General features: G+C 31.1%; 1 protein-coding gene across 1 annotated transcript in view; it reads left to right on the forward strand.

Moving 5' to 3' along the window:
* Nucleotides 1-16,945, forward strand: part of LOC148309943 (uncharacterized) — a 40,630-nt gene extending 23,685 nt beyond the window's left edge. The window contains exons 2-7 of the mRNA XM_088259222.1: nucleotides 13,899-14,077; nucleotides 14,171-14,344; nucleotides 14,628-14,951; nucleotides 15,108-15,722; nucleotides 15,871-16,297; nucleotides 16,479-16,945. Of these exons, the coding sequence (XP_088115348.1) occupies nucleotides 14,009-14,077; nucleotides 14,171-14,344; nucleotides 14,628-14,951; nucleotides 15,108-15,722; nucleotides 15,871-16,297; nucleotides 16,479-16,705 (1,836 nt within the window). The 5' untranslated portion in view covers nucleotides 13,899-14,008 and the 3' untranslated portion in view covers nucleotides 16,706-16,945. The remainder of the gene's footprint in view (nucleotides 1-13,898; nucleotides 14,078-14,170; nucleotides 14,345-14,627; nucleotides 14,952-15,107; nucleotides 15,723-15,870; nucleotides 16,298-16,478) is intronic.
* The last annotated feature ends 242 nt before the right edge of the window (nucleotides 16,946-17,187 follow it).

Consider the following 17,187-nt stretch of genomic DNA (forward strand, 5'->3'; position numbering starts at 1 on the left):
ATAAGGGTTTGAATGTGAATATGTATGCAACATGTTTAAATGAATAACCTGCAAAATAACCTCTACATTTAGAAGTTTGTCTCCGGGTAGGATAGTAATGATAGGGAAGGTAAATGTGAAAATAAAACACAAACACCCAGACCAATTGCAAAAAAATCTTTACTTTATTTTGCGTTTGAAGGAAATCGAAAACTTATGTATTAATATATTCTTCTGTGTGTTTTTGAGGACTAATACTTTTTAATCATCAAAAATATAGTACATCTTGTGACGAGTAGAGACAAATTTTAGGTCCATTGAAAAACTCTTTTAAATCTAAAAAATATTTTTTGTTGATATATCAACATAGATGAAAAAGCATATGGAAGTTTGGGCATTGACACAGCTTACTACCCATCGAGGTTTAGCTTCACAATCATAACTTGTTCATTAATAATACGAAGGTCATTTAATAGAAATAGCTTGTGTTACATTACGTTACTTAATACAAATAACAATAACAATAATAAAACCCTTATCCGCACCCCAATGGTGCATAGGGCACTGTGTTATATAAACGCAGTGTTATTTTGATCGTTTACACATGAAGGAAAAGTGATCAGCCCTCCACTTCAGGTACCAGTCCATGGTAATATTGAATAAATATTACTGTTAAAAAATCACTTATATTTATTTTACCCCCCTTGGGAATCGAACCCGGGACCTCCAGAACGGCAGCCGAGCGTGCTGACCATTACACTACGGAGGCGGACAATACAAATAATAAATAATAATAATACGAATAATAAAAATCGGAATATAACCAAATACAGTAATTACGAGTAATGAACACCCCGAAGAGAATTGAAGCTGTTTTCGACATTTAGAAAATAATACAAAAGTTAAATTGAGTTTATCGTGTCAAAAAGTCTTTGAAGTTGTGAATTAACTGGACATTTTTTTTTAAATCAACGGAGCAGTCAAAAATAATTACTTGGATAAATTTTTTTTTTTTATTTTATATGTAAATTATTAAGTTATTCCATAAACTTAATGCCAAATTAATAAATAATTGGGTTGACTATGTCAGTAATGTTTAAAGGATGTTTTTATTAATGCTTTTTTTGTTATATATATATATATATATATATATATATATATATATATATATATATATATATATATATATATATATATATATATATATATATATATATATATATATATATATATATATATATATATATATATATATATATATATATATATTTATATATATTTATATATATATATATATATATATATATATATATATATATATATATATATATATATATATATATATATATATATATATATATATATAGTAAAATATATGCTGAATATTTCTAAAAGGGCGATACATGTTATTTAGCGTGTGGAATTATCGAAAAATTCGTTTTTTTTATAATAACGAAAGATGATTTATTTTATCTTGTCAAAGTGAGGGATTACTAAGACGCAGGTGTGTTTCAGATTTGGCAGTAAAGAATGGAGTGAAGATGATCGCAGGGGGAGGGGGTGTCTGCACAGTGATAAATTATGACGAAACCCCGACTATTTCCCTCCCTTTCCTCCTAATGTCCTCAGATCTCCTGTTTCAACTTTCAGTTTTGACATATATTACATAATGAATTATTACATCATGTCACAGAATGACATACGAGCCACGAAAAAATGCCACTTTTGACACAATTACAATATATTTTGTGGTACAAAACGCAAGATATACCGAAGATAAGAGAACAGTGAATAACACCCGACCTTTTTGTATTGAAGCATTATGGAAAAACCCCACATCGGACGAAACATTATATATATATATATATTATATATATATATATATATATATATATATATATATATATATATATATATATATATATATATATATATATATATATATATTATATATATATATATATATATATATATATATATATATATATATATATATATATATATATATATATATATATATATATATTTATATATATATATATATATATATATATATATATATATATATATATATATATATATATATATATATATACTGAAGAATAACTTGGCACGATCAAGTATGCCAAATACTTGAAAGTTGGTCAGGTTAGGAGTCGAAACAATCGGCGAGTGTGTATGAGGAGATGCATGAACGTGGAAGAGGCAAAGAAGGACAAGGACAGAGTGGTGTGGCGTTGTATTCTCACTGCCTACCCCTGCGGGGAAGCGGCGTGAGGGTTAGATAGTTTTTTTTTTCATATTTATATATGTATATATATATATATATATATATATATATATATATATATATATATATATATATATATATATATATATATATATATATATATATATATATATATTGATATATATGAACGTGTAATAATTACTTTAAAAGTTGAGTCACTAAGTACCGATTCGTAGAATTGTTTTCATATCTTACTGATTTATGTGATGTACTACTTGTATTGTCAAAGATGAGTCAAACTATTTTTGTTTTCTAGAGCGAACTTTATTTATTTAACGTCGCTGATTCTGAAATATGTGTGTAAGTAGAATCCGGTCGCATGACTGATAAAACTAATCCTTTAACCCAATAAAATGTGACAGATTTACAACGAGTAAATTCCGCCACACGATGGAAATATCGCGGTCGCGGCAAAATTCTGTCGGCGCAAAGAGAAAAATTTATTTCATCCGAAAGGTATGTGATATTACAAAAGGGATTCTATACTTTGAGCCTTTGATGTCGTTTTCAGCAAAGGGGGAAATAATTACGTGGAATTTCAAAGAGGAGGTTGTATGACCTTACTAAATACATTATTACTTTTTGCTATGTGGCTCACGAAAGAATGTATGCAGTTAAAATTTGGCGAAAATTACTGAGGTAGTGTAGTGGTTAGAACAATGTTCTCCCATGCGTGTAAACACTGATTTTATTCGATTTCTGATCAGTTAAAACATTTATCTTAAACATTGTTTTGTGTTTATTATATAATTTAGACTTTAGCAATATTTTGTGTGGCAAGTGTTTTATTAAAAATCCTTTTGAACATATTCTAAGTTTTAGCCAATCATAATGATATTATGTAATTCAATTTTTTTATCTTTATTGATCAACCTTATTGTAAGTTGATACTCCAAATTTGTATCTAACTTTTTGAAAGAATAAAAAATATTTTATTAAAACAACCGGTTTTTCATATACGAGTACATTTTCAAAGGTATTTTCAGGTTTTTCTAGCATTCTTCGTTAATTTGAAAAATTAAAAAAAATATATTGTACAAATTAAATACTGACTTCATTGATTAGTTCTGATCGTTAATTTAAAAAATACATGAGAATTTTTTATTTACAATTTTTTTAGTGTGTCCAAATACTTGTTCACAAAATCTGGATCATCTCCAATTACAGGAGTTATTTTCATATTATTTTTTGACATCTCATCAAAGATGAATGTTACACGTGTGTAAAGTGATCACTTAAACCAGCCTATGACGGTCGTCAGCCCCGTAAATGCCCTGACTTCCATATTCTTCTTCATCTTTGATGAGATGTCAAAAAATAATATGAAAATAACTCCTCTAATTGGAGATAATCCAGATGTAGTATTTAGACACACCTAATATAAACACACCTGTATTTAAATTGTCTGGTCAAATTATGCTTAAGTAATAAAATTGAAAATGGTATTTTCTGGCGTTTCTCATGTGTGTGATTGAAATCCAGGATTTGGACATCACATACTAATATAAGAGTTTCTGCTTAATAAAGAGCTTCTTTACATCTCACCAACAGATGTCTCTAGTGAAGTTCTAGTGATTCAAGAACAAAGTTTCTAAATTGGTTCATATATACAGAACTTCCAAGAATTTGAGTAGTGTGGTTGTCAATAATGGGTAGAATTGGTGAATGTTACACGTGTGTAAAGTGATCACTTAAACCAGCCTATGACGGTCGTCCGCCCCGTAAATGCCCAGACTTCCATATTCTTCTTCATCTTTGACGAGATGTTAAAAAATAATATATAATTTTTTATGATGACAAATTTTCAAAATATTGAAATTAATCACTTAAACCAGCCAATGTTAAATTGTAAGCCCTATCAATGACTAGACTTACGTGTTACATCCATAAAACTTATTCTTCCATGTCGATATATCAATCAACTATTTTTTAGATTTTACATATAGTCCATTGTTTGATTCGACATCGGTTAAACAAGATTCGTCAATATCCAATTCGAACCCCGCCCACTCCTTTCATCCTACAAGTATATAAGTTGATTCAATTATAGGTCTAATTTTAATATACGTTTAACCTCGGCTCGTAACGCATGTCTGTATTGAAAACTATAGTGCGTGTTGGTCTTCGGGTCGACCAAAAATCGCATGTGTTAGACATTTTGTGTAGTTTTGAGTGTGTAAATGGTGCTATGGTGGTGAAGGGTAGTATTGTTTGCATGCTGTGTTAGTGATTGACCTGACGAAGAGACGGGTACGTCTCGAAACCGGTAGACGTAAAAATCTCGGTGAGTGGTTATATACTAATTTTATTAACATTTTTGTAAAAAAAAATAAGTTTTAGATTTTATTAACATTTTTTTCCTAACATAATATCACTCCTCCCCACACTCTACAGGATATCAACAATGATATTTCTAGTCTTATTTTTTTATATTTCTTAGTTTGTAAAATTTAAATCTCAAGAAATGATTCAAACCCATCTTCGTGAAGACATTTATTTCAAATATTTTAGAAGCTCTTCATTATTTAATAATCTCGGTATTTCGATTCGTTCTACACGATTACTATTAGCGGTATTTTATTACCTATCAAATACCAATTTACACCGAAATGGAACTCAATTGTGGTATTAAAATACCGGAGAAAGAATTCCGTTTAGCGAAAAGAAACCCCTTTGAAGTACATAATAATGTGAGGGGGATGAAAATAATGGCGCATTTAATTGGAAGATATTTTAAGGGTAATAACATTTAACATTTTAGCTACTAAGCGATCTTCTTATCCTACAGAAATGGCGATTCCTTGAAATTAAAATTAGATTTATTTAAACGAAAACGTAGAAATCAAGTTGGACCCTATAAAATTAAAATAAATCTATATGAAATGTCACCATCATGGATTTTAAATAGAATATATCAAGTCAATGAAAATCCATCAGCATATAATATGTACTATCTACTATTCTTTCTTTTAACCCTTATCCGCACCCCATGGTGCATAGGGCACTGTATCGTTATGACCCAGTGTTATCTTGATCGTTAATTGCACGAAGGCAAGGTGATCAGCCTTACGCTTCTTGTACCAGTCCGGGGTGATATTAAATAAATACTGTATACTATAGGGTGTTTTTTTAGAGGTTTGGTTATTAAACTGGCAACATTGTTTCTACAGACTGTCAATTTGACAGTTGACAGTTGATTTGTAGTCAGTACGTTATTCCATTTCACCATGAATTGACTGAATGACCATTATGCGTGTCGTAGGTTCGTGAGTTTAAATATATTCAGACGAAGTATGTAAATATACTAACCGAACTATAAGTATACAACGGATTCCTGGTTCCAACCCTAATGTATGAAAGTAAAAGGTGGAATTGGTAAAAAATTTAGAAAGGTTTATGAAAATGAATTCGGGCATGCGAATTGAGTAAATGAAGAAAGAATAGTAAAACAAATTTATGAGGTGAATTTTCTTGGTAATAGAATCAGAGGAAGACCGAAGAACACTTGGCATGATCAGGCATGTCAAATACTTGAAAGCGGCCGGGTCACGAGTCGAAATAATCGGTGGGTATGCATGAGCAGAGGCATAGAATATTTTCAAAGACAGTAGTGTGGCGTTCTATTATCTCTGCTATCTTTTTTTTTTAACTTTTCATATTATTTCTTATACAGCCTTCTCGATTTTTTTTAAATGTAGCGCTTTTTAAAAGCTTAATTAATTAAACCATATCCGCTCCCTAGGTGGAGCATATGAACTCCACAAACTGTCTCCAGGCTTTTCTGTCGGCTGCCAGCTCCCTTCCATCCTCCCAAGTCAGATCCGCGTCCCGAAATTCTGACGAGAACTGCCGACGAATTGTCAGCAGTGGTCGTCCTGGGCGGTGCGAACCTGATGCCTTGTAAAAGAGGCAAGCTTGATTAAGGCTCTCGGCGGAGTACATGGCCAAGCCAACTGAATCTCCTTTTCCTTTTTCAAAAGCTTACGTGAATAATATTACTCAATTTCTAATTGGTAATTTATTAAATAAGCCAATTAAGAAACCCTTTCCAGATGTATTTTCAACCCGATTAGATTTTCTCAGATTTCTCCAAAATATGGGACAAGAGGGTGCTTGACTTTAGATTATTTTACAATTGGAGGGAGATTTTTCATTCGTTATAATAAAGATAAGTACATCGCAAAATAACAAAGGCTTCTTCAATCCTTAATTTATTATTATTTTACTCTGCCCAAGAGCTTGTTATTGAATAGGTACTCCAAATTTGAGAGGATTATTTTATGGGCATTTGTGCACTACACGGAATTTTGCCGTCCGGCACATCAGTTAGAGTGATAAAACGATCATTGGCTTGGATTGGCTTGTGCTTGTGCTTTTGTCCATCTTTCTTTGGATCAGTGCTCTTGATCGGTGCGTGAACACGTTGCGCGTAAATTCGATCACGCTAAAGTGTCGTAGTCGCTTTATTTTTCAATACCGGACTGCCGGACGGTAAAATTGTGTTGTGCACTAGCGCACTATAAGTATAAAATATAATATAATTTTGTCTTAAATGGTAGGTTTTACCACAAAGTGACTCTCAGATCAATTAATGAAAATTTATCTTTATGAATTTCTTACGTTTTTTGAATGAATAATTTTATTACATTTTTGAAATCACAGCATGGATGAAGAAGAATATTCTTCTTATAGAAGAATATTCTCTGGGTATTTGCAGGACTTATGACCTGCCATAGGCTGGTCATGTTATCACACGTGCAACATTCACAATGCTACCCACGATTGACAACCACAGTACTCAATTTTTTGGAACTTCTAGACACATATTGGTATATTGGTCAATCTCATGATACATATGAGTTTTATTTATTGTTTCGGCATTAACTTTGTGGTGAGACATGTTACAATGATTAAAGAAAACACTTCGTTTTTTACCACTTGAGTTTTATTATAGACTACATGTTTCAGAAGTTAAACTTCCATCATTCAGGTCTGTTATTATACAGACCTGAATGATGGAAGTTTAACTTCTGAAATATGTAGTCTATAATAAAACTCAAGTGGTAAAAAACGAAGTTTTTTCTTTAATCATTATACATATGAGTTCACAACAGCCATCTTTGTTAGATTGAGATGGTTTTAATTTAGCAGAGACCCTCTTAGCGAATAATCGTATGCATGATACGAATCCTGGATTATTTTAACATCGTAGGTAACGCCTGATTATATGATTTTGCCGAATCAATTAATAAAAATGTTTTTCATTTTCATTTAAAGCAAAACAAGGCATTTATTCGAATATCTTCAGTAGCTTCATTTTTTGCAAATTACAAAATATTTTAATATAATTGAAATATGTGTCTTATAACGACAAATGAAGTAATGTTACTTTTGACCCCGGTTTCCCCTTTGCAGGTTATATACCTACATTTTAATAACAATGCGCAGGATTGAACCCATGCTGCATGTAGTAATTAAACCCGAATCTAGTACGTTAACTATGATATTAATATTACATTCCATGATTACATACCGTCCCGTTCGTATGCTATTGACAGCACAAAGGAATAATACTCGTTAATTCAAACATACGCAGTGTTAATCTACAATGACAGTTACAGTCGAACAATGATCGTGAAATATCTGTTAAGGGTGTTTTAAAATGTTATTTTACTAAATATTTATATTACTCAGTAGATACATATTATTAAACGATTAAAATAATTAATTCAATATTTATGTTTTGTACTAGATTTTAAATAATTAAAAACAACTATACTATAAAGTTTGTTATTTTATTTTACCATTGAAGTTGGTATTTTATTTGAAGACTAAGGTAACTTTAATATCTGCATGTACGCGGATCACAGGTTCCCCATTTTTTTGGCCTAGCGCCTCATACCGAAAATTGACAAGATGACTACTCCTGAGATTTACCTACCACATGTGATGGTTGCTTAAATACTTGCTTCTTTTTAGATTTTAATGAGGTTAAAATATACAATCTGCTTTCCTTCATTTTTCGACAAAATAATTGTAACGTTTTCGATTCGAACACAAGGTTCAATAATACGTAGTTTACAACATTTTGAGTGTGTCCAAATACTTGTTCACAAAATTTGGATTATCTCCAATTACAGGAGTTATTTTCATATTATTTTTTGACATCTCATGAAAGATGAAGAAGAATATGGAAGTCTGGGCATTTACGGGGCTGACGCTGAAAAATTTGAGTAGCGTGGTTGTCAATAATGGGTAGAATTAGTGAATGTTACACGTGTGTAAAGTGATCACTTAAACCAGCCTATGACGGTCGTCAGCCCCGTAAATGCCCAGACTTCCATATTCTTCTTCATCTTTGATGAGATGTCAAAAAATAATACGTAATTTTATACACCCCTCAAAAAAAATCTTCAACTGGTTTAATGTTTCAACTAGTTCTCCGTATCGATACAAAAAGTTTAATCAGTCTGTAGAACTCGATACTAGTACTGGGTGGGGTGTGCATTACCCCTCATTGGTAAACCGGTTCACCGGTAAACATGTTCAAATTTATATTACGAAATTATTTGTGAATATTACAAAATAATAACATTATAGTTTTAATAAATGTTAGTTTACTTTCATGTTTTGATATATGTATAATATAATTGTAATCAATTGATATATGGTTCAAGCGGTTAGACTATGTAATGAATTACCTTTTCATTCTGAAAATGTTGTTTCTTGGATTACCGTTAAGAAATGCCTAATTTATTCATAGAATCGTATCTGTTCTTGACTCTACCAGGTAGGTTACTTTAGCTCTTTTTCTTCAACATCTTACCTAGTCCATCACTATTTCCGCTCCTTATATTCGTCAATTTACTTAATCAGTTATAAATGTCTAAAACGGCAATTACAAGTTGATATTTCTTCTCTTCTATTAGATCTTGAGATTCCACAATTCAACTCCATATAGAAGTACTGACCAAACAAGATTTTATACTATACCATAAATATTATTTATTGTAACTGCAGACAGTTGGTTGAATTCTACATTTATTTATGTATGGTATATGTTGATACGTGATGCGTTTTGTCTTCTTTGGACATTATCAAACTCTTCTATGATATACAGTGTTTGATAATGTCCTAAGAAGACGAAACGCGTCACGTATTAACATATATATAAATAAATGTAGAATTCAACCAAATAAGCCTTGTTTATTTTTTGATATATTACCCAACAATTCATAAATATTATACCAATTAATGAATCCTTGACGCTTTTAAATGAATTGACCGATAAACCAGTATTTACTTCACATTTTAAACGTTCTTCCGGTAGGGCTATTTCACAGCCCTAGTGCTGAGTGTCTATGGAGAGTAGCATCAGAGTTCTGGACATATGCCAAAGTTCCACTAACAGGTATGTAACACTCCAAGGGTTAATGGCAAAAGTTCCTCGGAAAATTCTCCCATCCAAGTAACGAGTTACTTCCGTTTCCCTTAACCGCTGACCACTGATTCGTTACATGCCCCAAGTGTTAGAGAAATAAATCTTTGTATACTATTCCCTTTGTTTCTCGTAATGAGAAGTTGTACATATGGTTTACAAGAAACAAGTTTCGTGAAATTTGGTCAGGGCTGTTAGGGGTTGAGATAAACAACGTATGCTATCAAACGTTCATATGTTCATTTTTGAAAATGAGGAAATCCCAACTTCACAAATCGTAAATACAAATTTAATAAAAGAAACTCCAAATTCAACAACAACAACAAAAATCTATATAATCGTCAAACAAACGGTTAAAAACCTTATTTATCAATTTTGCAATAAAACTAATAAAACTAACCATATCACTGCTTCCCAGAAGTGGTAGATATAGAGTAGATATAGAAAACCACACCAATTTGTCTATGTAAACAATCTTCGCCTCTTCCACATTCATGCAACCCGCCGAATATTCCGAGTTCTGACTTGACCACTTTCAAGTATTTGAAATTCTTGATCACGATAAGTTTTCTTTGAACTTCGTCTGCTTCTATTGCCAATTTCGTTTTTCTCAGAAACTTGTTTTACTATCCTTTCTTCACTCTTTCGATCCACATGGCCAAACCATCTCAACACACCTTCCTTAATTTGGCAAGAGTTTTGTGGATTACCATGATGATTAAAATATAGTAATAAAACACTTGTATAAAACTACTTTTTAAGTATATTAAACGTACGTACTCTTTAAAACACACGTATAGTACAAACTCTTACTGGTCATATATTTAAGTTGTTGAGTATGTTTACATTATGTTATTATTTAAGATAGACGAAATTAAAACTAAAGACGTTCTTTAAGCAAAAAATTATATCATCTTTATAAGTGATTAAAAAGATAGGGATTTTAAATTCCCTTTATAGTACTTATCGTATTTGATACACACATATATGATACAAATCCTAAGAAGCTTCTAAATTATTCTTAGAAATATCTTGAAAAAAACTCAGTACATTGTTATATCTTTTGCGAGACGGATTAACTTTTTATCAATACTTTTATTGCGGTCTAATCCCACTCCAATTCGCATAATAAAAAGCGGTGAAATTTTTTTATGAATTCATTGTTACTAGTTTTTTTCAAAGATCAAGTTATACATTCAAATTGATCACAACAAGTCTACAATGCTAGGTAAACTTCTTTTTTTATATATTATATTTTAATTTGGGGTAGTTCGCTTTAAACCATTTTTTTAATATAAAAAAAAACATATTATTATTATTTTTAAATTATCTGATTGATAACTTTTGCATAAATGTTAAGACTACTTCTATTTCGAAAAGCATCCACCGCTTGAATTTTAATTATAATTACGTTACATAATTTCATTTCAAATTCTAAATAAAACGTAAATGTAAAATTGATCTTCATATTTTTTTCTGCTTTATTTTTATTAATATATTACTTTCATGGTGTCGCAAACTATTTAATATTTTGCCTTCTTTTAGTACTCAAATAGAAAATATACATCTTCTTTTTCATTTCATTTATATATATATATGTATATATATATATATATATATATATATATATATATATATATATATATATATATATATATAATATATATATATATATATATATATATATATATATATATATATATATATATATATATATATATATATATATATATATATATATATATATATATATATATATATATATATATATATATATATATATATATATATATATATATATATATTTATATATATTTATATATATATATATATATATATATATATATATATATATATATATATATATATTTATATATATATATACATATATATATATATATATATATATATATATATATATATATATATATATATATATATATATATATATATATATATATATATATATATATATATATATATATATATATATATATATATATATATATATACAAATACATGATGTCATTTCATATATGTTATAATAATAATTAATGTTGTCCCGAAAAGGACTTTTGGTAAAATGTAATTTAGTACAATATGCTACTAGAAATAGTAAAAAGTGTCATCAACTGTCAAGAAGCTAATAAGCTTTTCTATCGTTAAAAATAAATTTTTACCCGACACAGATGAAAACAACTGTCTCATGTTCATATTATGAAATTTAAAATAAAACCCGATATTTGTATAAACAATATTGTTTCAAACTTTAGGAGATTTAAGATATAGATCAAAATAACATTTTCATTTTTATTAATATCAATAAATGCTTTGTTCTTTTTAATGCTTCCTTGACTAAAAAATTGTGCTTGATTTGAAAAACGATTTTGGGTGAAATATTTCATTTTTGTGCTGACATTTCTTGGTGAAACTGCATTTAATATAATAAAATAACAACTTAATAACTTTCTCTGCTTTATTCGACCAGTGATTGGGTTTGTTTTTTCGTTACTGACTTACGACGGTATGTTTAATAAAATACATATATGTGGAAAAAACTGTAAAGTTGTCGTTTTATTATATTTGTATAAGTTAAATTTAGTAGTTTATATTACATATTTCCAAAATTACTCTTTCTCCATACATGCAAGTAATTCGTGATTTTATTTTATTTGTCATTCGTTAAGCTTACTCGTATCAATTTAAGTTATGTATGAACAATAGCTTCAGACAGATTTATGATCTTAAGTATACTATGTACAAGAAGAGCATTCAGGGAAAAACCAATCAGTAATAAATATTAAAACAGAAGTATCTGTTTTATTGTACCATAAACATTTATCTATCAGCCTAATCGAAACACTTAATGGCGGTTCAAAGTTAAGAATTATTATTTAAAAATTAAACATCATTCCCAATGACCGATAAAGTGTAATCTTATCATCATTTTTTTTAATTAAGAAAGCAAACTTCTGCTTGGAATATCTTGTGATACTAACATTTAAGCGAATTTTATGTATTAAAAGTCCTCATTATCCCCGGACTTCATAACAATATTGATTTTAAATGTTACCTTAAAAGAGACGAAAAATTATTTGAGAAAGGAATATGAACTTCTCTGTATCTACAGGGCTTGAGATCTGTCATTGTTTTAAGTTTACTTTATACACACACATATCTCTCACTCTTTTCAACAACATCATGTATAAAAAAAAACTGATTTTTCAGGAGATCGTTTTTAATGTTTAAAAATATAATATAATGGATTAAAAATAAATATCAAGCCACTTATTGAACTTTTTACTGTACAACAGATCTTTTTAGGCAAAACCGGGCTGTTTTTTCTCCATTTGAAAAACGTTTAATATATTTAAAAAAAACACTTAAACATTTTCTTCAAAATGCAAAAACAATACTTTTTGCCCTGTGGCGGGTAAATATTATATAAAAAATGTGCCGCTTTGCTGGGATATAGTACATTTCCTGGGCATTTCGAAAATATGCACAACTGAGAATTGACGATTTTTGATATATGACGTTGTTGGAAGGAGTGAGCGATATTTATATTTATGTGTAAATGAATAAAAATAACAAAATAAAGGCATCAGTAATTTCATCAATCAATTTCAGCATGTTCTGAAATATGTTGATATGTAAATTATTAAACGTTTCAGTCCAATGATATACCAAAGCAGTTCGAAAAATTGGGAAAATATATTTGCTTTAACCATGGATAGAATATATGTTATAGTATGTAAAGTGATCACTGTAAACAATCTTAAAAGCCTTATAAAAGTTCAGTTCCCATATTCCAAATTCCATATTCATATCCAATTACTTCTTTCCCTACTTTGAAATATCAATAAAAATACACTTATACTGATAATATTTTTTATTACTATTTTTAACAAAATTTTAGTAATGGTTTTTCAGATCGCCGAGATTTTAGTCTACCGGTTTTGGAGACATATCCATCTCTTCTTCAGGACATTCACTATATCAGCATGACAACAATACAACACGTCACTTTTAAGTGTGTGAATAATTCTATGGTACGTCTTGAAACCGGTAAACTAAAATCTCTTAAGAGGTTATATATTAACATTATTCACATGTTTAGGAAATATTTTATTTTTCATGTATATTTTATTATTTAAAAACAGAAACTTAACGAGGCACATTTTATTTTAGGATTCCTTTTGGTTATCCTGTCAGTCCTTGCCCTGAGCAGAGGAGAGGTACAATGCCCCGCTAATGGTATACACCTCTTCAGCAATGAGAAAAGTGTGACTCAATACAACATGTGCGTTGACGGAAAAAGTATTTTAATGAATTGCGACGATGGAAAACTTTTTGACGATGTTGAAAAGGTATTATATTCCATATTCTGACTCTCTAAAAGCACTAAGGTGGCGGTAGTAGTAGCAGTAGTAATTACATTTGGTATTGTGATTTATTTTCAGGTGTGCAAAAAGTTCATAAGAAACTATTCGTTCCGTGACGTATGCCCAGTTACACAAACTGCACATCTGTTGCTACCCCATGAAACTGACTGCACGAAATTTTACTACTGTTGGATGGGATATATGGTAGAAAGAAATTGTGCCAAGGGAACTGAATTCAATGAAGCTATTCAGGTAATATATTCATGGTAACGTGAGATTAACTATAACTATAACTTTTACAATAACGATAAGAATGATTATTTAGAATTATTCGCGAGATTATTATTATTATTATTGGCAAGATAATATCATATTATAATTTTCAATAATTTCTAAAAACTGGATATTTTGTCTCCCCTGAATTTTCAACTTGTTCAATATGTAATTGTTTACCTCTTTCATACAGATATGATTCAATAACTTAAATTTTTTAATGTTGATGAAAATAATAAATCTCGTGTTCCTCTATGATAAGGTTTGTGATTGGCCAAAGGATGGAGGATGCTTATCGCAACAATCATCTACAGCATCACCAACAACTGAGGACCCTACTGCCGCTCCAACTGCCGCTCCAACTGATGCACCAACTGATGCACCAACTGATGCACCGACTGATGCCCCTACCGATGCTCCCTCTGTTACATCCGCCCCACCAAGCATCTGCCCTCAAAATGCATCCTCCATTACAGTTATTCCTCACGAATCAAGTTGCTTTAAATTTTACTTGTGTTTCAAAGGACACGCTACCGAATACTTATGTGATAAGGAAAATGGATATGAATTTGATTCAACGCTGCTGGTAATTATAAATAATTATTTTTACTTCTCTTTTCCTTTTTTATTGAAAATATTTTAAAATTAAAGTTTTGCAATGACGTGTGTAAAAGTCGAATATCAAGTAATAAGCAATAATCACCATAAATTTAATTTCATCTTTCATACTTCTTTCTTTCAGCGCTGTGTGAAAATTTCATCGACTGGTTGCTCCGCACAAACTACCATTGCCCCTACCGATGCCCCAACTGACGCTCCAACTGATGCACCAACTGATGCACCAACTGATGCCCCAACTGAGGCTCCAACTGATGCTCCAACTGATGCTCCTACTGATGCCCCGACCGATGCCCCAACTGAGGCTCCAACTGATGCACCAACTGACGCTCCAACAGATGCACCAACTGATGCACCAACTGATGCTCCAACTGACGCTCCAACTGATGCACCAACTGATGCACCAACTGATGCTCCAACTGACGCTCCAACTGATGCACCAACTGATGCACCAACTGATGCCCCAACTGAGGCTCCAACTGATGCCCCAACTGATGCTCCTACTGATGCCCCGACCGATGCCCCAACTGAGGCTCCAACTGATGCACCAACTGATGCTCCAACTGAAGCTCCTTCTGTTACATCTGCACCACCAAGCATCTGCCCTCAAAATTCATCCTCCATCACACTTATTCCACATGAAACAAGTTGCTTTAAATTTTATTTGTGCTTCAAAGGACAGCCTATGGAATATAACTGCGACAAGGAAAATGGTTTCGAGTTCGATCCTGCATCGCTGGTAATTTCTATTAAACTATTACTGTTTAAAAATTTCATGTTGATCTCATATCTCAATATTTATTTAATTCAAATACATTTTTAGTTATCTTTTAATCAAATAATTATCAGTTTTATTTAAGATTTTAAATCCATTTGCTTTCTTTCAGCGTTGTGTAAATATTTCATCAAGTGGTTGTTCTGCACAAACAACTATTGCCCCAACAGACGCTCCAACCAATGCTCCAACTGATGCTTCAACTGATGCCCCAACTGATGCTCCTACTGATGCCCCGACCGATGCCCCAACTGAGGCTCCAACTGACGCACCAACTGATGCTCCAACTGATGCTCCAACTGATGCCCCAACTGATGCTCCTACTGATGCTCCAACTGACGCCCCGACCGATGCCCCAACTGACGCTCCAACTGATGCCCCAACCGATGCCCCAACTGACGCTCCAACTGATGCCCCAACCGATGCCCCAACTGACGCTCCTTCTGATGCCCCAACTGACGCTCCAACTGATGCCCCTACCGTTGCCCCAACTGACGCTCCTACTATTGCCACTACCGAAGCCCCATCTGTACCCCCAAGTACGTTTATTTAAATTATTTTATATTCTTATTAGTTTTAAGCAATAATTCATCCTTCGTGAATGAACCCACCCAATAAACTTCAACATGAGAAAAATATATATTATAATTATCATTAACAAAAATCAAATAAGTGAAGATAAAAAACTAAGTAAAAATGTGACATGGTGTTATTTTTCAGCTGTACCAGAATGCGCCACATACTGCCAAAATACTGAAGTATACTGGCCCGACCCAGACAACTGCAGCATGTACTGGAAGTGCTCCAAAGGATTGCCAGTGAGCAAACTGTGCGGAGATGGACTGGAATTCAGCCCCACTTCCAGGCAGTGCGACCTCCCAGAAAGGGCGAAGTGCGTTGTGCAACCCATCACCAGGTTGCCGAGGAAGCTCTTCGGTTGGCTGTAACTTGGCACTTAAAACCTGGAATGATTCACAGTAATACTGACACTGTGAATAACAAATATTGTGAATAGATTAATATTTTAAAACATATTGTGAAATAAATTAATATGAATATATTTTTGAAGACCTATTTAATTTAATAATAAAGAATCGTTACAATTTAGCTACTGTATTGAATTTAAATTGTTTATTATGTAAAACATAAAATTTTCCTTCTTACTAAATAATATATTGTTATTTCATGATTTTGTGGATACTTTTTTGTGTTGATTTAAAGTATTATTAACATCTATGAAAACTTTCCATTTAATCCAGAAGATTACAAAAAATAAATAAGAAATAAAATTAACATGGAATCCAATTATAACATTTAATTTTTATCAACTTTACATTATTCTATACATTATTGAATGAAAATTTAATCATAAAAAAAACAATCTTCTAGCTTCAACAGATTAGAGGATACCAAAGTTTTCAGGGGTATT

Source organism: Brachycentrus maculatus, unplaced genomic scaffold, assembly GCF_059751285.1.
Source record: "Brachycentrus maculatus isolate JH-2025_06_01 unplaced genomic scaffold, ASM5975128v1 h1tg000115l, whole genome shotgun sequence".
NCBI classification, from domain to species: Eukaryota; Metazoa; Arthropoda; class Insecta; order Trichoptera; family Brachycentridae; genus Brachycentrus; species Brachycentrus maculatus.